Source organism: Aquarana catesbeiana, linkage group LG01 (genome assembly GCF_042186555.1).
Source record: "Aquarana catesbeiana isolate 2022-GZ linkage group LG01, ASM4218655v1, whole genome shotgun sequence".
Lineage (NCBI taxonomy): Eukaryota > Metazoa > Chordata > Amphibia > Anura > Ranidae > Aquarana > Aquarana catesbeiana.
The window spans coordinates 457,297,589-457,321,926 of NC_133324.1; the positions used below are offsets into that span (position 1 = coordinate 457,297,589).

The 24,338-nt window shown below is 38.8% G+C and overlaps 1 protein-coding gene across 1 annotated transcript in view; it reads right to left on the reverse strand.

The window, feature by feature from the left end:
• MUSK (muscle associated receptor tyrosine kinase) overlaps positions 1-24,338 on the reverse strand; it is a 278,906-nt gene that overhangs the window by 191,764 nt on the left and 62,804 nt on the right. Inside the window, exon 2 of the mRNA XM_073591125.1 lies at positions 4,342-4,468. Coding sequence (XP_073447226.1) covers positions 4,342-4,468 — 127 coding nt within the window. The remainder of the gene's footprint in view (positions 1-4,341; positions 4,469-24,338) is intronic.

The following is a 24,338-nucleotide window of genomic DNA, read 5'->3' on the forward strand; positions in this document are numbered from 1 at the left end:
TTGCACATGATTGGATGATGGAAGTCATCAGAGCTTCTGCTCGTTTACTAAGCTCTGGAGCAAATGCCCTTGCAGAGTGCAACTACACTTTACAAAGTGCACAGTCTTCACACTCTTCCTCTTGTGTTTTCCCAAAATAAATGTAAAATTCAGAAAGAGTGGGAAACATGTATAATGACTGAATTATTTTTAGCATTCGATCTATTACAACCACAAAACCTCAAGGGATGGGCTTACTAGATATCTAGCAGAATGTCAGATGTGCTTGTGGTCTGACCTACATTTAGATTACTTTAAAGCTCCAAAAGGCACGATATTTAAAGGAATATTTCATTTTTATTGTTTCACTTTAAGCATTAATAAAAATCACTGCTCCTTTAAAAGCAATCATTTTAAAAACTTTCTTTTGCATTGATACATATCCCCTGGGGCATTATCCGGGTCCCCAAACACTTTTTATGGCAATAACTTGCATATAAGCCTTTAAAATGAGGACTTTTGATTTTTCATGTTCATGTCCCATAGACTTTAAAAGAGTTTGCATGTTCGGTAGAACTTTTTGCCTGTTCGAGATGTTCTGGTGCGAACAGAACCGGGGGTTGTTCGGCCCATCCCTAGTGCCAAGAAAATATCCCCCACACCATTACACCATCAGCCTGAACCATTGATACAAGGCAGGATGGATCCATGCTTTCATGTTGTTTAACCACTTCAGCTCTGGAAGATATGGCTGCTCAATGACTGGGCCATTTTTTTGAGATATGGCACTACGTCGCTTTAACTGACAATTGCGCGGTCATGCGACGTTGTATCCAAACAAAATTGATGTCCTTTTTTTCCCACAAATAGAGCTTTCTTTTGGTGGTATTTGATCATCTCTGCATTTTTTTTTTTTTTTTTTGCGCTATAAACAAAAAAAGAGCGAAAATTTCGAAAAAAACGCAATGGGGGTTATTTACGAAAGGCAAATCTACATTGCACTGAAAGTGCACTTGGAAGTGCAGTCACTCTAAATCTAAGGGGTAGATCTAAAATGAGTGGAAGCTCTGCTGATTTTATCATCCAATCATGTGCAAGCTAAAATGCTGTTTTTTTTATTTTCCTTGCATGTCCCCCTCGGATCTACAACGACTTTACTTCCAAGTGCAAAAAGTGGATTTTAATTTAGTAAATAACTCCCAATGGGGGTTATTTACGAAAGGCAAATCCACTTTGCAGTACAAGTGCACTTGGAAGTGCAGTCGCTGTAGATCTGAGGGGAAGATCTGAAATGAGGGGAAGCTCTGCTGATTTTATCATCCAATCATGTGCAAGCTAAAATGCTGTTTTTTTTATCTTGCTTGCATGTCCCCCTCGGATCTACAGCGACTGCACTTCCAAGTGCATTACAAGTGCACTTTCAAGTGCACTTGCAGTGCACTTGTAGTGCAAAGTGGATTTGACTTTAGTAAATAACCCCAAATATATTGTACTTTTTGCTATAATAAATATCCCCAATTTTTTTTTTTTAAAAAAAGCTAAATTTTTCCTCAGTTTAGGCCGATATGTATTCTTCTACATATTTTTGGTAATAAAAATCGCAATAAGCCTATATTGATTGGTTTGCGCAAAAGTTATAGCATCTACAAAATAGGGGAAAGATTTATGGCATTTTTATTATTTTTTTTTTACTATTAATGGTGGTGATCAGCGATTTTTATCAGGACTGCGACATTATGGTGGACAGATCGGATACTTTTGACACATTTTTGGGACCATTGGCATTTATACAGCGATTAGTGCTATAAAAATGCACTGATTACTGTGTAAATGTCACTGGCAGGGAAGGGGTTAACACTAGGGGGCGATCTAGGGGTTAACTGTGTTCCCTAGGGAGTGATTCTAACTGTGGGGGGAGGGGACTGACTGGGTTAGGAGACCGATCATTGTTCATACCTAGTATGAACACCAGATCGTTCTCCTCACCCCTGACAGCAGGGAGATCTGTCTGTTTACATTGACAGATCTCCGTTCAGTCTCTGTGTGGAGCAATCGTGGGTCGGTTCTGGTGCGCCCTCTAGTTGTCAAAAGGCGTGCCGACATACAGTTACGTCAGTTCACCCAGGGGAGCCAACCTGCCGCAGTACAACTGCGGCAGCTGGTCGGGAAGGGGTTAAGCCAAATTCTGAGCCTTCCATCTACATGTCGGAGCTGAAATTGAGACTCATCAGACCAGGCAATGTTTTTCCAATCTTCTATTGTCCAGTTTTGGTGAGCCTGTGCAAATTGTATATTATAATCTTAGAATATTTGACTAATGACTCCATCGCTCATCTTATACATCCGCAGGCAGAATTTTAATGCAGAAGAAGAGAGGGGCATGTCTGACCATGTCCAATGACATCCTAGATTGTGCAGTCATATTTAGACACATGCCACAACTTCCATTACAGAAAATCTCTGAAAATGGAAGTTGTTTGTACTTTATCTTATTGATTGCCTATTTATGTTGGGCTAACCTGTGCTCATACAATGCACATTAAAGTATTTACATGTACTGAATAAGCAGTAATAAGAAAGAGTACTTTAACACTTGACCTCCAGAAGATTTACCCCCTTTCATGACCAGGCCATTTTTTGCGATACGGCACTGCGTTACTTTAACTGACAATTGCATGGTCGTGCGACATCTTACCCAAATTTATGTCCTTTTTTCCCACAAATAGAGCTTTCTGTTTCTATTTGATCATCCCTACTTTTTTATTTTTTGCGCTATAAACAAAAAAAGACTATCAATTTTGAAAAAAAAACAAAAAACAATATTTTTTACTTTCGGCTATAAAAACACATTCAATAAAATTTAAAAAAAAAATCAAATTTCTTAACTTTAGTCCAATATATATTCTGCTACATGTTTTTGGTAAAAAAAATATCCCAAGAAGCGTATATATTTATTTATGCGAACATTATGGGATATATTTATGGAATTTTTATTGATTTATTTATTTGTTATACTAGTAATGGTGGTAATCAGTGACTTACTGCGAGATTGCGGTGGACATTCGGACACTAACTGACACTACCAGTGACACTAATACAGTGATCTGAGCTACAAATATGCACTGTCACTGTACTATTAACACTGGCTGGGAAATGGTTAAACATCTAGGTTGATCAAAGGGTTAATTGTGTGCCTAACCAGTGTATTTGTGTACTGTATGTGCTGCTTTTGCTAAGGGAAAAGATGGATTCTAGTCCCTGCTTTGCAGGAACACGGAATCCACCCCTTCCCCCCTGTCACAAGGGCGATCTGCCCCCTGTATGCGCAAGTGCAGGATCACATATATACACTATTATGATACATTTCTTCACAATACAAACAGCTAGAGAGGCCAGTAATAGCTTGTTTTAAAAAGAAAAGAGAATATTTTTTGTGCAATATTAGGAATGGAGGTGCACCACTAGGGGCACCAGGCCACACTGTTTATGCTTTACTGGCTTATCTTATAACTCTTTCACTTCTTAAAGCGATTCTAAAGGCATTTTTTTCTTTTTTTAACAATAATGAGCATGTTATATTTACCTGCTTTGTGCAATGGTTTTGCACAGAGCATCCCTGATCCTCTTCTTCTGTGGTCCCCTGTCAGCACTCCTAACTCCTTCCCCCTGCTGAGTGCCCCCATAGCAAGCTACTTTCTATGGGGGCACTTGTACATACTTGCTCCCAAGCCCAATAGACACACAGAGAGTGGATTGACTTCCATCCCCGGCTCCCTCCTCACTGGCTAGGATTGACAGCAGCAGGAGCTAATGGCTCCCGCGGCTGTGTCTGAGCTAATGAGGAGAGAGAGAGTCAGGAAAGCCTTTGCTTTCATGCACAACGCTAGATCAAGATCAGACTCAGGTAAGTGTTTAGGGGGGCTGGGAGGAGCTGCTTGCAGAAAAGTTTTCTAGAAGACCTTTTGCCTTTGGAACCACATTAAGAATATGTAATTACTTTAATGCCCATTGTCTGGGCACAGGGGTCATTTCTGTGGTGTAACTACAGTGAAAGCAGTAGGTGGCAGAAAAAAATGGTGCTCAGTATCTACTGAAGTGTTGAAAAGCATGAAATGTATTCATTTAATAGTGAGGTTGAGCAATAATCCATGTTAATTTACCAAAATGAGTCCTTCCTTTTACTTTACTTCCTTTTACGCAACTTAATTCCATTGCTCTTGCCACTACATTGTTAAATATACTGTTTAACATGATAATAATCTCTGGTATCTGTTTATTATTACAGAACATTTCATATAATATTCATGTAAAAATGTTACACAATTTATAAACACATTTTGGGCACAAAATTGTTTCACATACCTTATAGGAATGTTATTACGTGTCCAGGTTATTTCTGGCGGAGGATATGAATCAACTGCACACATGAAAGTGGCAACATCTTCCACTAATCCATCAAGTGTCTCGAGAGGAGTAGTGATGAAAGGAGCTAAATTAGAAACACATACCAATAAATTACCACATACTCAAACGGATATCTAGAAACATCCATTATCAGTTAAGCACAGAGATATAATGAATTGTCATGCACATACTCTGTTGATAATCATACTAGCAGATATTGACCTAATACGGATAAAAACTGTACACTCTAGACTTAAATACGTTAGCCCCATTCAGCCCATTGAGAAAAGTGTATGTAGGCCATTTTGAAGGGTTTGCATATTTTTTTAATGTTTTTTTTTTCATACAAAGTGTCATACAGAAGCAGGATTGTTCTTTTTTTGGCCCATTAACTTTTATTATAGGAGCACCTTAAAAATAAGTGTAACACACGTTCTTGTGCGTTTCTTTGTGGACTCCCATTGAAGTCAAGGGGGCCCAGAACACCCTATTCTGCCTCATGTATCTTTTCCAGTTTCAGCAGTTTCAGCATTGAGCTACAGGAGTCCGAGCGCTCAAATTTGAATAGTGACTATTTACAATTTTGGGATTCAGCTTGTTGAGCATTTTGGAATTTCAAGCTACAAAACACTCAGGGGGGTTTATACAATAGCGGTGTTTTATATTACTTAATACAATAACCAAAGATGCAAAGCATTTGGAGTTGACAACAGTAAATAAGGTGAACCTGTGTTACACTTTGAATATCAAATCATGCACAAAGGAAATGAGAAAACACAACTTTGTATGATTCTAGCACATGATTGGTTACTTAAGATAAATGCATATTCATCGGTTTTACTAAACTCAATGAACTTTCACTATGCTTAGTAAAACAGCCTGTCTTTTTTCAGAAAATCAACCCAATAATCTCCTTATGCCGCGTGCATACGGTCAGACTTTCTGGCAGGAAAAGTCAGACGGAATCGTTTCATCGGACATTCCGATCCTGTGTGGGCCTCATCGGACTTTTTCTTTCGAAAATTCTGACGGGCCTAGAAATAGAACATGTTTTAAATTTTTCTGCCGGAACCAGTTCCTATCGAGAAAACTGCTCGTCTGTATGCTATTCTGACGGACCAAAAACGACACATGCTCTGAAGCAAGTACGAGACGGAAGCTATTGGTTACTGGCTATTGAACTTCCTTTCTCTAGTCCCGTCGTACGTGCTGTACATCACCGCGTTCTGGACGGTCGGACTTTGTTTGGACTTTGGATTGACCGTATGTAGGCAAGACCACTTGAATGGAATTCCATCGGAGTTCTGTCGGAGAAATTTTCGGAGTTTATTCTGATGGACAAACCAGTCAGGTGTACGCGGCATTAGAGTTTGGAGGTGGTAGATTACCTCTATTGTTCCTATAGAGTGCATGTCAGGGGCAGGGCTACTCCATGGGGCAGGGAGTAATGTAAATTGTTGGATGAAGGCTGCACATTTTATTGGAATTATATAAATACATACATAAATATATAAATAAATAAATACATGTGAAAGGTGAAGCCATTTGGAGCTTCACATGTTTAGGGGGGACTGATTTTATATACACTCAGTAGTGAACATGAATAGCAGTGATACCAAGAAACTCTTTGCGATAAGCCTAAGCCTAAAACAGACCTTACATTAAAACAAGGTCTAGTTTTGTGAGAGTCCATCACTTCCTTATTGCAAAATGCTGAAGCAAATCATTAACAGAAAAAAACACTGAAGAAAACGGGGGGGAAAAAAAATACTCACCTTACTACCTGAAACCTCCCTACTTCCTGTTGATAAAGTCACTGGGCCCCACAGCAGCTTTCCCAGGATTGTGTGAGAAAACCTAGTGACATCACCATCACCTAGACAAGCCCGCTTGAAGTTGGGGAAAAAGGTAAGTATATTTTTAAATATTTTTAAACAACTATCAATGCCGGCTCTCGGGCTCTGAGCTATTCCATGAGAGAGACACTCTCAGCTCAGAGCCATGCTGGAAGGCAGACAGCATTCCTGAGCACTGATAGGAGGCACTAATGGCCACTTATGCTGATAGGTGAGATTGGTGAGCACTGATAGGAGGCACTAATGGCAACTGATGCTTATAGGTGGGATTGGTGAGCACTGATAGGAGGCACTAATGGGCACTGATAGGTGGGATTGGTGAGCACTGATAGGAGGCGCTAATGGGCACTGATAGGTGGGATTGGTGAGCACTGATAGGAGGCACTAATGGGAACTGATAGGTGGGATTGGTAATCACTGATAGGCGGCACTGATGGGCACTGATATGTGGCACTGATGGGCACTGATAGGCAGCATTAATGGGCACTGATATGCTGCACTGATGGGCTCTGATAGGCTGCATTAATGAGCATTGATAGGTGGAACTGATGGGCAATCGAGCACTGATAGGCAGCATTGATGGTCACTGACAGGCTGCACTGATGAGGAGTCACTGATAGGTGGCATTGATGAGCGCTGATAGGCGGCACTGATGGGCACTGATAGGCAGCACTGATCAGCTGCACTGGTAGGCGACATTGATGAGCAATGATTGGTGGTTCTGGTAGGCGGCATTGATGAGCACTGATAGACAGCACTCATAGGCTGCACTGATGGGCACTGATAGGCAGCATTGATGAGCACTGATAGGCTGCTCTAATAGGAGGCACTAATGGGCACTGATAGGTGAGATTGATGAGCACTGATAGGTAGCATTGATGTGCACTAATATGCTGCACTGATGGGCATTGAGCGCTGATAGGCAGCATTGATGGGCACTGATAGGCTGCACTAATGAGGAGGCACTGATAGGTGGCACTGATGGGCACTGAAAGGCAGCATTGATGGGCACTGATATGCTGCACTGATGGGCATTGATAGGCAGCACTGATAAGTTGCACTGGTAGGTGGCATTGATGAGCAATGATAGGTGGCACTGATAGGCGGCATTGATGAGCATATATGTTAGCCCAACATTGAAAGAATAATTACACTCTTTGAATTGAAGTGGCCGTCTGCAGCTGCAATGTTTGGCTAACATCTCTCTTTCTAACAAGACCTCTGGAGTGCATTCTATTCTTGAAATAAATATATATACAAATTGCATTTTATAGTTGCCCCTCCTACTTTTGTTGCTGTCCCCCCATGTGCCCCCCCCCCAAATATGAAAGCTGGAGACACCACTGCAGACAAGAAAAGGAGACTGCTCTGAAAATTGACAGCTCTCGTTTTACCATTAACAAGAAGGAAGATCTGTCAAGTTTATGAGAGTTACTTTTTTACTTTGCTCATTGATTGAACTTTGCTGAAAACCTAATCTTTGTTTTCTTTGTAATATCATTTTTTATGTAAACATTTTATTTGCACCATTTTTACCTTTTCATTAGTGTTAAAATTGTCTCTAATGCACAAACATTTGTGTTTGTGCAAAAACACAAACTTTAAGAATTCCTGTCTCTTGAAGAGCGCTACCACATGGTAAATCTCTGGATATACCTGTCTGTGGTGACAGTGTGTGTACAAACATTTATTTCAAATCATAATTGTTACTGCTAATATTGTGAACATTTACTATTTTTCGATAAAAGTAGTTGGTGTCAGTTAAATGGAATAGTTGCTTAGTTAACTAAACCCAGTGACAATCGCTCTCTGTTGGCACTTAGATCATGGTCCTGAATGCTGGAAATTCTTTGTGCCGGGTGAGACTGACAGTGTCATTGTTGTGAATCAGTTACAACGCGGTGTGAGGTTGACCAGCATTTGTCACAAAGTGGGTAAAAGTGGACAGTGGTCTGACCCACGTTTGTCACACCCACTGGGGATATTTTCAATACTTCTTATCCAGGTGACTGCTGCCAGTGGATTTTTCCTAGTCATAGAGGATGTGTCTGTTTACTCATTAAAATAAAACCCATGTCGATCACTTTAGAAAGGCCTATTTACACCAGCGAGCAAGGCTGAATGGTGGCTGCTGGTGCACACTATGAAATAACAATGTCTGCAACTTTTTTTCTTGTGGGAAAGGATCTTCTAACAAAAGTTTTTTTTAATTTCGGTCTTTATTTCTGTTAGAGAGTGCTCATCACTTCATGTCTGGAAAAATATTGTTAGCAAGATAGAAAGTGAGGGGTAAATCTCTCTAAAGGAGCACCAGATAGCAGAAAAACATAACAAAGGTCCATGATGATTATCCACTCCATCTCAAACCAAGAAAAATAGTTTTGGCTGGACATACACTTTAAAGCTAAATTCCAGGCATACCTGAAATAAGAAATATATAGACTCTTATTGTATTTTATACAGTCTGTAAGAAGTGGCATGTGCTTGTTCTAATAAGGAGCCCTCTGCAATCCCTTGCACTGTTGGAGGAGATGTCAGCACTCTGAGCCTACTTAGGCTCTACTACTTGTTCGATGCTGTTACTCTAGCATTGTGACGATGCCAACAGAAGGGGAGAGCCCATGTTTGTCTCACCAGTGTGCTGCTGTCAGTTAGCAGGTGCACCCACCACCACCACGTCTACACCTCCAGCAGTCCAGCTGTGTCCCATCCTCTTCTCTTGCCAGTCATATCACTGATTTTTAAGCTCAGGATAGCAAGTGGGGACTTTGGTAAACAAGTCCTAGATTTACTGCTTTTGGCTGTGAATGAAACCAGACTACTCAGTCCAGGTTTAGGGTCAGCGATAGAACATTTCAATTAATTGAAAATAAATTTTTGTGAAAAATATGGTATATGGTCAGTCTTTATGCCTACTACACGCAACCCAACCATTAAGACTAGGTTCACACTAGTGCACACTAGTGCAGTGCGATTTTAATCCAATTTTTAGTGTGATTTTGTAAAGCAGCTACAATGCGACTTGGTACATTTAAGATAAGTTTAGTGGGCTTATAAGACTGTGGAAAAATATTGAATTATAATGTGACTAATGTTTCATATGAGGATTTGCCAGGTTATAATACGCATATGCCATAATTGACCAACTGAATCAATATGATTGTAGACTTTGGTGTTGCTATCTACAGTATGTATTTAGATTTATGAAGCATATATATTGCTATGCCACTAATGATGCAAGTATTATTATGGTCCCAGCCAGAACTCCTTTGGCCCAGCTACTTTCTTATGCCGCGTACACACGAGCGGACTTTACGGCAGACTTTGCCCGGCGGACTTTTCGACGGACTTTATGACGGACTTTCCGAATGAACGGACTTGCCTACACACAATCCACCAAAGTCCGTTGAATTCGTACGTGATGACGTACGACTGGACTAAAACAAGGAAGTTCATAGCCAGTAGCCAATAGCTGCCCTAGCGTGGCTTTTTGTCCGTCGAACTAGCATACAGACGAGCAGACTTTTCGACCGGACTCGAGTTCGACGGATAGATTTAAAACATGTTTCAAATCTAAGTCCGTCCAACTTTTGAGAAAACAAAGTCCGCTGGAGCCCACACACGATCGAATTGTTCGATGAAATCCCGTCCGCCGGGCAAAGTCTGCTGTAAAGTCCGCTCGTGTGTACGCGGCATTACAGTTTTACTTATAAGACACCAAAAAGGGCTTCCTAATGCCCTGTACACAGGACCGGTTTTCCCGTCGGAAATAAACTCGGAATTCCGCTCAAGCGGTCTTGCATACACATGGTCACACCAAATTCCGACCGTCCAGAACGCGGTGACGTACGACGCGTACGACGGGACTAGAAAACGGAAGTTCAATAGCCAGTAGCCAATAGCTTCCGTCTCGTACTTGCTTCAGAGCATGCGTCGTTTTTGGTGCGTCGGAACAGCATACAGACGAGCTTTTTTCCAATAGTAATTTTTTCCATCGGAAAAATATAGAACATGTTCTCTATCTAAGTCCGTCTAAATTTTCGACGGAAAAAGTCCAATGGGGCATACACACGGTCGGAATATACGATGAAAAGCTCGTATCGGACTCTTTCTGTCGGAAATTCCGACCGCGTGTACGCGGCATAATTCTTTTTAATCACAGCAGTGGTCAATATTTATAACTAAGCTTTGGGTAACAGTTTATGATTAACATGGTGGTTTTAGCACCATTAAAACCATTGAGTAGCGTGTCTAAATGACAAGGATTTACCATCAGTTTCTGTCCTTGGTGCAAGGACAAATAGAAAAATAGAAATAGATCAATCTCACCAGCAAGAACAAATACAACAATAAAAATCTTACAGAAGTTTTATCCCTTCCCTGATGTATCAAAAAGATTTTTTTGACTTTTTTATACATCAGTACTAAATTAGCTGTGCTGAATACCACGAACTGGAGTTTTAATTAGTGACCCATGGAGAGTTAGCTTGTGCCCACTTTCTGAAAGCAAGGTGGGATAACAGACACACTTTTGCCATCAAGAGTATTACCCCATTTTTGTGTGCTTCTGAGTTTTATGATCACATAGTCCCAATCCCATAATATATTTTTTATGCATAATATACAATATTCGATAAGTTTGAGCAATCTCTGTTTCTAAAAGCAATTTACTAGAAGTTAAACATTTACATCTGTTTATAGGGAAAGATTTCTGAGTCTGGACTAATTATATAAGAGGCCTTATACTGTGCATCTGGAAATGGGAAGAAATATATTTATGTGATTTGCAAGATTTATTGTTATTGCATAGGCAAGGAGAAAAACCAGGAAGAATCAATTTTAACATCTCAATAAGCACCCACACTGCATCGATTCATCTATCTCTAATCTGTTTGTTGCATAAGCAAGATTTTATCCAGCTGTAACGGATTCAATTGTAAAACAGATCAATACAGCTTTTCAACAATTTTCTAATTTAATTTTCAGAGAAGAAACATTACCTTGCTGCTGTATAAACCCTGAATCTTGAATACTAATGTTCACAAGTACACTTAGGAAAAATTAACACCATTAAGTGCTTCCTGTTCAAAAGATATTTCAACTCAAGTTCTAAGATGTGGTGGCTGTTGTTTAAAACTTTCAGGCTAAGAAAGTACAAAAAGCATCTGTTGTACTTATCGGAAATGCAGTGTCCTAGTCACTTCATATGACATGGACTTAAACTGACACTAAACTCCAGTTTAAAAAAGAAAATCAAGTATGTATTCTTAACTTAAAGTGATATTAAAGTCATTTTTTAATTAACATAAAAAGTTAATATAAAAAAGATGACATACTTACCTGCTCTGTGCAACAATATTTTACAGAGCAGCCCCTTACCTCCTTGTTAGTGGTTGCCTGCCAGCGTTCTCCACTTTTCCTCTCTTTCGAGTGCTCACATGATTTGACTGAAAACAGCAGGAGCCTACAGCTCCTGCTGCTCTCAGTGAAGTCTGTGAATTCAGGAAGAGAGATGAGCAGGGCTGCCGGCAGGGACAGCACTGGGTCTTCAGAGGTGTCAGGTAAATGTTTAGTGAAGGGGGAGGGGAGAACAAGTAGTGGGGTGGTTTTTACCATAAAGAGGTGTTCCAGCCTGGGCAAAAAAAAATTAAAAGTCAGCAGCTACAAATACTGTAGCTGCTGACTTTTAATATATGGACACTTACCGGTCCAAGGAGCCTGAAATGTTACCCCCTCCCCCGAAAGGTGCCAAATGTGGCACCAGAGGGGACAAGGAAGCAAATAAGCGGAGGTTCCACTTTTGAGTGGAACTCTGCTTTAATGCAGGGACTTTTGAACCACTTTAACAGCTTTCCGACTGGCCACTGTACATATGAAAATATTTTTCAACAAACCGCGTGTCACCTTAAACCTTTACTTTAACAACATTAGTGAAAAATATGTGTCTTGTACAATTATTGTGCTTCACAAAAAATGTAAAAACAGTAAAAATCAATTCATTTAAATATACAGTATGTGCCAAATGCAAAGTCCCACATGGATCTTTCCAAGTGATAAAGCACTGGTGCTCTTTAAGAATTACAACAAAGTGCTCTGTTCCACTGTGCATGTAGTGCCCCACATGGACTTGCACTCACCAAATGGACATGATCACCTATCTCTAGTGTGGTCACAAACGCTTGTTGGGCATTTTCCTTTTAATACTCAGCTCCTCTTGCATTCCCTCAACTCTGTTTGATAATACCACTCAGAGGGAAGGATGACAAGAAGGAAGTCTCATGGTGTAAAACTATTCGATACGTTTATTTAAAAAAAGCAGCTCGCAGGGAATGGAGCTTGGCACATTGATAGATCCGGCGGAGGACACAGCTCGCACACACAGAGGGAGGACATTGCAGAATCCTGGGGACAAGGTAAGTAACTTTGGCTACATCCTGCAATGCGATCCCGAGTGTGGCTCGGGGTTACCGCTTTTGGTACTGAAAGTTCACCCCGAGCCACACTCGGGAATACCGCCAGGGAGGTTAAGAATAGCCATCCCCTTGTTTTCAAGGTAACTGGGCAATTGACTTGGACAAGAATTGGACAAGTAATTGGACAATTGAATCAAAAGATGTTTCATGGCCAGGTGTTGGCTACTTCTTCGTTATATTTTCTAAGTGTAGTATTTGCATTTGGAATCTATTGCTGTGAGCCTACATCATGCGTTAAAAGGAGCTGTCCATGCAAGTGAAACAGGCCATTGTTAGGTTTCAAAAATAAAACAAATCCATCAGAGAGATAGAAGCAACATTAGGAGTGGCCAAATCAACAGTTTGGTACATTCCGAGTAAAGAAGAACGCACTGGTGAGCTCAGCAACATAAAAAGGCCTGGCTGTCCACGGAAGACAACAGTGATGGATAATCGCAGGATCCTCTGAATGGTAAAGAACAACCCATTCACAACATCCAAACAAGTGACGGACACTTTCCAGGAGGTGGACATATCATTGTCAAAGTCTACAATCAAGAGAAGACTTCACGAGAGCAAATATAGAGGGTTCACCACAAGGTGCAAACCATTCATAAGCCTGAAGAATAGAAAAGCCAGATTAGACTTTGCCAAAAAACATCTAAAAAAAACAGACCAGTTCTGGAAAAGCATTCTTTGGACGGATGAAACTAAGATTAATCGAGGGGCAGGAGGCGGAGCCTAGCAGAGCAGACATGCATTGTTAGAGCTCCACACCGCTGAGGAGAGAAGAGATGGACAAAGCGGAGCCTGCAGACTCAAAAGGTATCCATTTGAACCTTTTTGCCCCAGGGAACAAACTGTGAAAGTTTGGGCAGGAAATATGGTACTGGGAGGAAACCGTGGCAGAAATAAAAATCACCTCACAAAGAGCTCACAGGCACTCACTGCAGCTGAAGCAGCTCCAGTCACCTCACAAGATACAGCATCAGGGCGCTCTCACAGACAGAAAATGTCACAGCAAGACTCTCCATTTGAGTCAGATACAGAACAAATCCTCTCACAAACTTCTCCACAAGCCTCCTCAGTATCCCCAGTAATATTATTACAATTTGAAAAGATGCTTCATAAGGCTTTAAAACAAACCTCAGACCAAATAACAAAAAGCCTAACCAAAGAAATAAGAGAGCTGGGAAACCGCACCGCAGCCTTAGAAATAAAAATGGATGAAATTGAAATTACAACCCAAGAAAATATAACAGAATTGGAACAATTAAAAAAAGAGAATTTAATACTTCAAACTAAGCTCGAAGATTACGAAAATAGAGCCAGACGTTCAAACTTGCGCATAAGGGGAATACCTGAAACTGTGACAGACCTGCAATCTACTATTACTGCTCTATTACAAGAACTAAAGCCAGATATCCCTATTGAACGTTTAGAACTGGACAGAGTACACAGAGCCCTCACAGCCAAAAAGAAAGATGGACCCCCACGTGATATAATCACAAAATTTCATTATTACAGAACGAAAGAACAAATACTAATTGCTGCAAGAGAAAAAAAAGAACTTAATTTTCAAGGACACAATTATCAAATTTTTGCTGACCTATCCCAACTTACTATTACTAAAAGACGATCCATGAAACCCCAACTAATGGAACTGCAATGCCACAACATTATGTATCAATGGGGCTTCCCCTTTTCAGTCAGATTTAACTACCAAGGTACAATTTACAGAAGCAGATCAGCAGATGAACTACAACAAACCCTTTTAAAATTAAATCTGACAGAACCCACAAGCAGCAACACTCCCACATGCAGAAGAATGGCGTCATCTTCACCTTCAGGCAGCACCCAGAAAATTTCAGAACAAAATGGGAATCATCATTCTCACAAAAGAGGCCGTTATGCCACATCATCCATGGACCAAGAAGATTCAATGGACTGACATCCTAATTCCTGATATCTCTTCATTTATTATACTAAAAGATGGTTCTCTATAAAAAAACTATATTTATAACTGAATGTAACTGCATTCTGATAGTCACACACTGTATGGGATCATGTTACATTCCAGTTATATTTCTTATTACTTCTGATTCATATAGCCTTAGAATATATAAGTGAAATAAGGAAATTCTTGTTCAGTTATATATTATCAGGTAATAACAATAGATTTATTACTTTTTAGGACATATATGTTCAATAATCCAGAAGTAATGGAAGCTTTTTCTTTCTTTTCTTAAAACAAATATATTATTACCTAACTAGTTCCTAGAATTATGTTTTTGTTTATTCTAATCTGAAGCAATACAACCTCAATTTTATGAGTTAACATATCTAAACAGTTACATATGAATAAAATATGTAATTGTTTACTCTAAAAGGGTTAAAATCCCAAAATAATTCAAACTATCTTCATCAATACCAAAGTTATTAACAGTACCTTTCTAACTGAATTATTTAGCCTAGGGCAAGACTAACCATATACAACCACCCTGGAATAAATAATTTCAACAAAAACTATATTCTGCACTCCAATTAATGAAACATCATTTTGATGTCTTTTGACATAGCACTTCTCTCCTGTAAGCGGAAGATCCGTGTACCCCCATTAGCCCTCCTCATTCTCCCAACCATATTATGTGGGAGTGTGACGAAGGCACTTATTCCCCTGAGAGAGATATTTATTCTCTTTCACGGGTAAATTGTGATTACTTGCAAAAAATAATTTATACAATGTATCATCTAATCTCATATGTTTTTTGTTTACTCTTTACTCCAGAATTCACTGGTTTCTTTTCTATCTATTCATCTCTTCAGTCCACACAGGTTGATCTGCGCAGTCAGCTCTGCATAACAAAAAGTAAGTCAAAACTATTTGATCTATTGCCATGGCACCACTGAATATACTTTCCCTGAATGTTCAGGGAATAAATGTCCCTCAAAAAAGGACCAAAGCCTTCCGTACTTTCCATAACAAGAAGGCTCACATAGTATGCCTCCAAGAAACACACTTCACCAAAGATTCTACTCCAAAATATATTTCTCCTTTTTATCAACAAATTTACACGGCTTCTGCCTGTACCAAGCAAAGGGGAACTCTAATTGCATTTCACCGATCCACACCATTCACCTTATCATCAGAAATTAAAGACCCAGAAGGTAGATACCTGATACTCATGGGTTATATAATGGATACAGCAATCACGGTGATTTCCTACTACGCTCCTAACAAACAACCTACACCATTCCTCTCACATATATTACAAGTGATTAATACACACAAAATAGGAACAGTGATAATGTGTGGGGATTCGAACCAGGTCCTCCTCCCATTTCTAGATAAATCACCTTTTACACCATCCAAAATAACCTCTAGATGACCTTTTTCTCAACTTCTTTCCAAATACAATCTAGTAGATTCATGGAGAGAAAGTAACCCAATGAAAAAGAAATTCACTTATTTCTCGCACCCTCATCAAACCTTCACCAGAATAGATCATATTTTTCTAACAATAGGAATGATACCAGAAATTATTGCATCAGATATAATTCCGATTCCGTGGTCTGACCATAATGCAGTATACACTACTATAGCCTCAGCCATACCAAAAGCGCATGACCCAACGTGGTACTTACCGGACATAATGCTCAAACACCCACTACATCAGATGGCCATTGAACAAGCTTTAAAGGAATACATATCAATTAATAATACAACAGACATCTCCCCAATAACACTGTGGGAAGCTCATAAGCCTGTCTTGCGTGGTACAATACAAAGACAAATGGCACTATTTAAACGGGAACGCAAAAATCTAGCAAAAAAACTAGAACTCAATTTTAATGCAGCCTACATATCATTTCAAGATAATCCATCTCAGAGTACAAAATCTCATCTGGAAAAATCTAGATTGGAATACGATCTATTTCTCACTGAGTCAGTTGATAAATCCCTCAAACTCTCCAAACACAATTTCTACATGAATACAAACAAACCAGGTACATATTTGGCTCGGGCATTAAATTCAACTAACAAATCTTTCAAACCAATACGTTTGAAATTATCAAAAAATGTTTACACTTGTAATCCAGTTAAAATAGTCCATAAATTTCACTCACATCTCGCAACTTTATACAAGACAAACAATGAATTTAATCCTACAGAAGCTGAATCCTTCTTTTCAAAAATAACCTTACCTGAGTTATCTCAGAATCAAAAAAGCAGTTTGGATGAGCCTATAACTATAGATGAAGTTGCTAACGCCATAAAAGACCTAAAACTTAACAAAAGACCAGGCCCAGACGGCTACTCGGCTCTATACTATAAAACATTCTCAGAAATACTCTCTCCCATTCTCACTGAAACTTTTAACAAACTTCTAGATGGACATTCTTTTCGGCAAGAAACACTAATGGCAATTGTTTGTATGATCCCAAAACCCCTTTCTGATGATACTTCCTGTGTGAATTATCGGCCTATCTCTCTGTTAAACCTCGATATTAAATTATTAGCAAAAATAATAGCAAAACGCCTCAATAGCATTATAGGAAAATTAATACATAGAGATCAAGTAGGCTTCATGCCAAATAGACAGGCAGGCGATAATATACGCAGGGCAGTGTTATTGGCACATATTGCTAAAAAACGGAAAATCCCTTTATGTTTTCTATCTCTCGATATTAAGAGGGCATTTGACACAGTATCCTGGCAATATATGCAATATTCATTACAAAAATGGGGTTTTGGACCCCACTTTTTAACATGGATCAAAGCATTATATAATAAACCCAAAGCCTATATAAAATATGCTGGATATAAATCTGAAGCCTTTAATATCGAAAGAGGTACCCGACAGGGTTGCCCATTATCTCCCTTATTATTTGCCCTTATACTCGAACCCATGGCCCAATACATCAGAACAAACCAAACTATAACTGGCATTGAAGTAGGAGGTATTACACACAAATTATGTATATTTGCAGACGATATATTACTTTTTCTATCATCACCACAGGTCTCTGGTCCTAACTTAATACCAGCTCTTGATGGATTTGCAGCCCTATCCAGCCTTATGATTAATCCTAAGAAATGCCTAGTGCTTAATATTTCACTCACAAACATGGAATTGATCCCGGCTAGGGCTGCACTCCCATTCACATGGGCAGAAAAATCAATCCCATATCTTGGAATTCATTTAACAGCATCTCATTCTGACTTATTCTCAACCAATTATCCTCCTGTATTAAGACAGATCACAAATCTAATAAAACAATGGTCGCAACTTCCTTTATCCTGGATAGGGAAGATTAATGCAATCAAAATGACTATTCTACCCAAATTGCTTTATCTATTCAGAGTCCTCCCTATTCCAATTCCTTCCTATTTTTTGAGAATAGTACAAAAAAGAGCAACTTCGTTTATATGGGGCTCTTCTAAACCACGTATACCTATACACACACTACATCTTCCCAAAAATAAAGGAGGCCTGGGATACCCTAATTTTACTAACTACTACAGAGCAGCACATTTGGCCAGTCTGTCCAAATACCATGCAAAACAGGAAATCCCATTATGGGTATTTATAGAGGCTTCAGAAAATGACCCTCTATTAATATCAAATTTATTATGGCTTGATCCTAAAGACCGCTTTAAAATTCATAATCCCATAACTAAACACTTCTTATCTCTCTGGGATAAACTAAAAACCAAATATCAGTTACAATCTCCACACAATCCTCTCCTTTCTTTTATCAGAAATCCGGCCTTTTATCCGGCATGGATCTACCCAAATTCTTTTAAAGCTTGGACAACATCAGGCATTCAGACACTAAATGACTTCATAGCATCTAAATCATTCCTTTCATTCCCATCGCTTAGAGAAACATATGATCTACCAAACTCTGAGATATTTAGATATCTCCAAATCAAAAATTTCTATACACCATTCCTAAAGGGGGATACACCATTATCCCAATTATCCATTTTTGAATCAATCTGTACAAAAGATCCATTTGCTAAAGGTACAATTTCATCACTTTATAATCAATTATATGGAGTAGCAAATCTTAATAGACCCTCTTACGTTCAGAGGTGGGAGGAGGACCTGGGACGAACTTTAGAAGACACGGACTGGTCAAATATATGGCTCACATCTAAGTCATCTTCACCCAACATCTTGGCACTAGAGACAAATTATAAAGTCCTAACTCGCTGGTACCTTGTACCCGCTAGAGTGGCAAAATATTCACCTAATACCTCAACTCTTTGTTTTCGAGGATGCCCAGAAATAGGCACATATTTACACATATGGTGGACATGCCCAGTAATCCAAACCTTCTGGAAGGAAGTCTTCGTGATTGCATCTAAAATATTTAAAAAAATAATACAACCAGATCCATATTTAACTTTACTTAATCTAAAACCGGAATGGTTAACACTCTCTCAATTCAAACTTATGATCCAACTAATAACGGCTGCAAAACAAACAGTGGCCAAGGCATGGAAATCTCCTACATTGGTACTAGCAGAAACAATTCACAGAATGAATAATACAATCTCCCATGCTAAGATGGTAGCCATCGATCAAAATCAAATTCCAAAATTTGAAAAACTTTGGCATCCTTGGATAAAACAACAGTTCCTGTCAAATTTCAATGACTCTGTCCTGTTGCCATGGTAACAGATTAAATGACTTACAGAGACACCCATTCTAAGGCTTCAAAGAGAACTAAAAAGAATAATAAACTGACGAGCGGGACAACCTTGTGGACCATACCTCTACCTTTCAACCCTTTTTCTTCTTTCTCTTTCCTTTTCTCCACCTTACGATTAAAGCTCATTATCAGAACTTATTTGACCTATATACACTCTACTTGTAAACAATATGTATAGTAGGTATAAATCATTTAAATACCTACAAAAGTAACTAAGGAAATGATATATATCTTTAATTTAGGTTTACGTGAACCCAATGTTAAATATTTGAAATTTCATGATATTTACCTATATAAACCCTACTGTAAAACAATGAGCTTACTTTATAGATCCTTGTAAACTTACTTTATGTATATTTATGTATCTTTATAACATTGTATACTCAATAAACTTCTTTTGACAAGGAAACTAAGATTAATCTGTACCAGAATGATGGGAAGAAAAAAGTGTGGAGTAGGTTTGGAACAGCTCATGATCCAAAGCACACAACATCATCTGTAAAACATGGTGGAGGCAGTGTGATGGCATGGGCATGCATGGCTTCCAGTGGTACTGGGTCATTGGTGTTTATTAATATGTGTGTTGAGCACGCTACTCTATTTGCAATACACCACTCCGTTTAACATTGTGTATCCCCAAACATTTCTAAACACATACCATATACCTTAATTAATTAATATTAAATAATATTTCCATAGACATCAGTATATAGAACAACGTGCCGCAAAATTCACAATGCTCCAGCATACGGAAAAGACCCCACATTCATGTGTATATGAATTTAAACATGTGAATTTCACAAAAAAATATATATTACAATATTTAAAAAAAAAAATACAAAAAATAATCACAAAAAATGATATAGTGTCCAAAAGTCCATGTGCAAAATGCAATGTGCAATAAATTCAAAGGTTACTGTGCAGCCTTCCTTCAAGTTCACAACATTTGTCATCCGTGATTCATCGTGACATAATCACCACCTCCGTGACAAACCACCACCATTTGGATTGGCCACTCACCAGATGTTTAATGAACAATGCGCCTTCGGTTCACTAATAGGGATAACCACTCCACCTGGTTCATATATGTGCTGTCCCCAATGCGCTACACACGAGCCATAGTTTTCCTCATAGAAAATATATGAACAACGATCATTGCGCAATAAGTTTAAAAAGCTGTTTATTTTAGCCAAATAAAAGAATATAAACTCACATTTAAAAGTGCCCTCGAGCCGGTACTAAGCTGTTTCAGCAGTTAAGGATAGGTGTAAAAGGTAGCGTGATTACCGGTGTGCGATATGCACTTCATCCGCTCTTGGCTTGCGCTTCACCCCTCGCTCTCGGATGACAAATGTTATGAACTTGAAGGAAGGCTGCACAGTAACCTTTGAATTTATTGCACATTGCACTTTGCACATGGACTTTTGGACACTATATAGTTTTTTGTGATTATTTTTTGTGTTTTTTTAAAATATACTAATATTTTTTTTGTGTGAAATTCACATGTTTAAATGCATATACACATGAATGTGGGGTCTTTTCCGTATGCTGGAGCATTGTGAATTTTGCGGCACGTTGTTCTATATACTGATGTCTATGGAAATATTATTTAATATTAATTAATTAAGGTATATGGTATGTGTTTAGAAATGTTTGGGGATACACAATGTTAAACGGAGTGGTGTATTGCAAATAGAGTAGCGCACTCAACACACATATTAATAACTTTTTCACCGAATGTTTTTTTTTTTAATGCAGCAACTCAAATTTTAAGGGAAATATTATTGTTCGGTACACAATTTTTTGCGCCGGTGACACATATATGTTCATTGGTGTTTATTGATGATGTGACAGAAGACAGAAGCAACCGTATGAATTCTGCTGTGTTTAGAGATATACTGTCTGTCCAGAATCAGCCAAATGCAGCAAAGTTGATTGGATGGCACCTCACAGTACAGATGCACAATGATCCAAAACATACTGCAAAAGCAACCCAGGAGCTTTGAAGGAAAAGAAGTGGAATATTCTGCAATGGCCAAGTCAATCAGCTGATCTTAACCCAATCGAGCATGCATTTCACTTGCTGAAGACAAAACTAAAGGCAGAAAGACCCACAAACAAAGAACAACTGAAGACAGTTGCTGTTGGAGCTTGGAAAAGCATCAGAAAGGAAGAAACCCAGTCTTTCATAATGTCCATGGGTTCCACACTTCAGGCAGTCATTGCCTGTAAAGGATTCCGAACAAAGTATTAAAGATGAACATTTTATTTATGATTATATTCATTTGTCCAATTACATTTGAGCCCCTTGAGCAGTTTCTTAAAGTTGTGCTTGATATTATGTTCAACCCCTTGAATTAAAGCTGAAAGTCCGCACTTCAAATTAATTTGGATTGTTCCATTTTAATTCTATTCTGGTGGCATACAGAACCAAAAGTATGAAAATTCTGCCTGTGTCAAAATATATATGGACCTAACTGTAAAAATTCTGCCTTTGTCAAAATATATATGGACCTAACTGTAATTCTAAGTTGATCAATCCTGATATACTATCTAATTTCTTGAGGCCTTAAAATGCCAGGACAGTGTAAAACCCTTTTTTTGGAAAGTAGATTGTCCAAGGTATTTACTAAGAGACATGGTGAGTTTTTTGAAAATGTAATTCTTTCCTCACAATTTTTTTGAAAATAAAGACATTAATAAATTTTTTTCACAAAGTTGTCATTTTAACAAGTTATTTCTAACACACGGCAGAGGCATACTTAGAATTACTGCCCAAAACACATTCTGCTACTTTTTCTGAGTAAGGTGATACCACATGTGTGAGACTTTTACAGCCTAGCCACATAAAGTGGCCCAAAATCAAAGGAGCACCTTCAAGCTTTCTAGAGCACCAGACAGTGGAAATAGAGTTGTGCTCATAAGTTTAAATACCCTGGCAGAATTTATGATTTCTTGGCCATTTTTCAGAGAATATGAATGATAACACAAAAACATTTTTTACTCATGGTTAGTGTTTGGCTGAAGCCATGTATTATCAATCAACTGTGTTTACTCTTTTTAAATCATAATGGCAACAGAAACTACCCAAATGAACCTGATCAAAAGTTTACATACCCTGGTGAGTTGGGCCGGATAACATGCACACAAGTTGAAACAAAGGGGTTTGAATGGCTATTAAAGGTAACCTTCCTCACCTGTGATCTGTTTGCTTGTAATTAGTGTGTGTGTATAAAAGGCCAATGCGTTTCTGGACTCCTGACAGACCCTTGCATCTTTCATCCAGTGCTGCACTGACGTTTCTGGATTCTGAGTCATGGGGAAAGCAAAAGAATTGTCAAAGGATCTGCGGAAAAAGGTAGCTGTACTGTATAAAACAGGAAAGGGATATAAAAAGATATCCAAGGAATTGAGAATGGCAATCAGCAGTGTTCAAATTCTAATCAAGAAGTGGAAAATGAGGGGTTCTGTTGAAACAAAACCACGGTCAGGTAGACCAACTAAGATTTCAGAAAACTGCCAGGGATGCAAAGAAAAACCCACAAATAACTTCAGGTGAAATACAGGACTCTCTGACAACATATGGTGTGTCTGTTTCAAGATGCACAATAAGGAGACACTTGAAGAAAGATAAGCCACATGGTCGAGTCACCAGAAGAAAGCCATTACTGCGCAAATGCCACAAAGTATCCTGCTTACAATATGCCAAACAGAACAGAGACAAGCCTCAAACCTTCTGGCACAAAGTCATTTGGAGTGATGAGAATTGAGCTTTTTGGCCACAACCATAAACGCTACATTTGGAGAGGAGTCAACAAGGCCTATGATGAAAGGTACGGAGGTGGATCGCTGATGTTTTGGGGATGTGTGAGCTACAAAGCCACAGAAAATTTGGTCAAAATTGTTGGCAAGATTAATGCAGTATGTTATCAAAAAAAAAAAAATGGAGGAACAGTTACATTCATCAGCAATTCATGCAAGACAGCCCAAGAATTTACAGGAACTGGAGACTTTTTGCCAAGAGGAATGGGCAGCTTTACCATCTGAGAAGATAAAGAGCCTCATCCACAAATACCACAAAAGACTTCAAGCTGTCATTGATGTTAAAGGGGGCAATACACGGTATTAAAAACTGGGGTATGTAAACTTTTGATCAGGGTCATTTGGGTAGTTTCTGTTGCCATTATGATTAAAAAAGAGTAAACACAGTTGATTGATAGTAAATGGCTTCATGCAAAACATTAACCATGAGTGAAAGAAAAGTTTTTGTGTTATCATTCATGTTCTCTGAAAAATGGCCAAGAAATCATAAATTCTGCCAGGGTATGTAAACTTATGAGCACAACTGTACCCACAAAATGACCACACTTTGGACAGTAAATACCCCAAGGCATTTTTTTAAGCTGCATGGTGAGTCTTTGGAAGACTTCATTTTTTGCCACAAGTTTATGGAAAGTGCAGGAAGAAAATCAAAATTAATTTTGACAAAGTTATCAATTTTGGTAAGCTTTTTGGCTGCGAGCACTGATCGGTTGCTGGTTTTGCAGCATACCACCTCATCTTTAGACTGGCTGACAGAAGGATAGCTGTACACATGGTCTGAATATCAGCCTGTTCAGCAGGTGTGGTGTGGGATTGTGTGCACCCAGCTTTAGTAATGTACTGTTTATTTAGCAGTTGGCGCATATGCCTGCATTGCACTGACTGGCTGCTCTTTTCTGTCTATAACCAGATTTCACTATAGATCTGAACAAGCAGTTTACTTTCCTTTTAATGCCTTAAAGAGGAGTTCCACCCACATTTTTAAGTCTTTGCCATCTAGCAGTAAAGTGTGCAATAATTGCAATTTGGCATATATATTTTTTTTCTGAATCACTTACTGCTGTCTTGTATTTTGACTTCCTCCTTCACGTCCGCGGTAGTG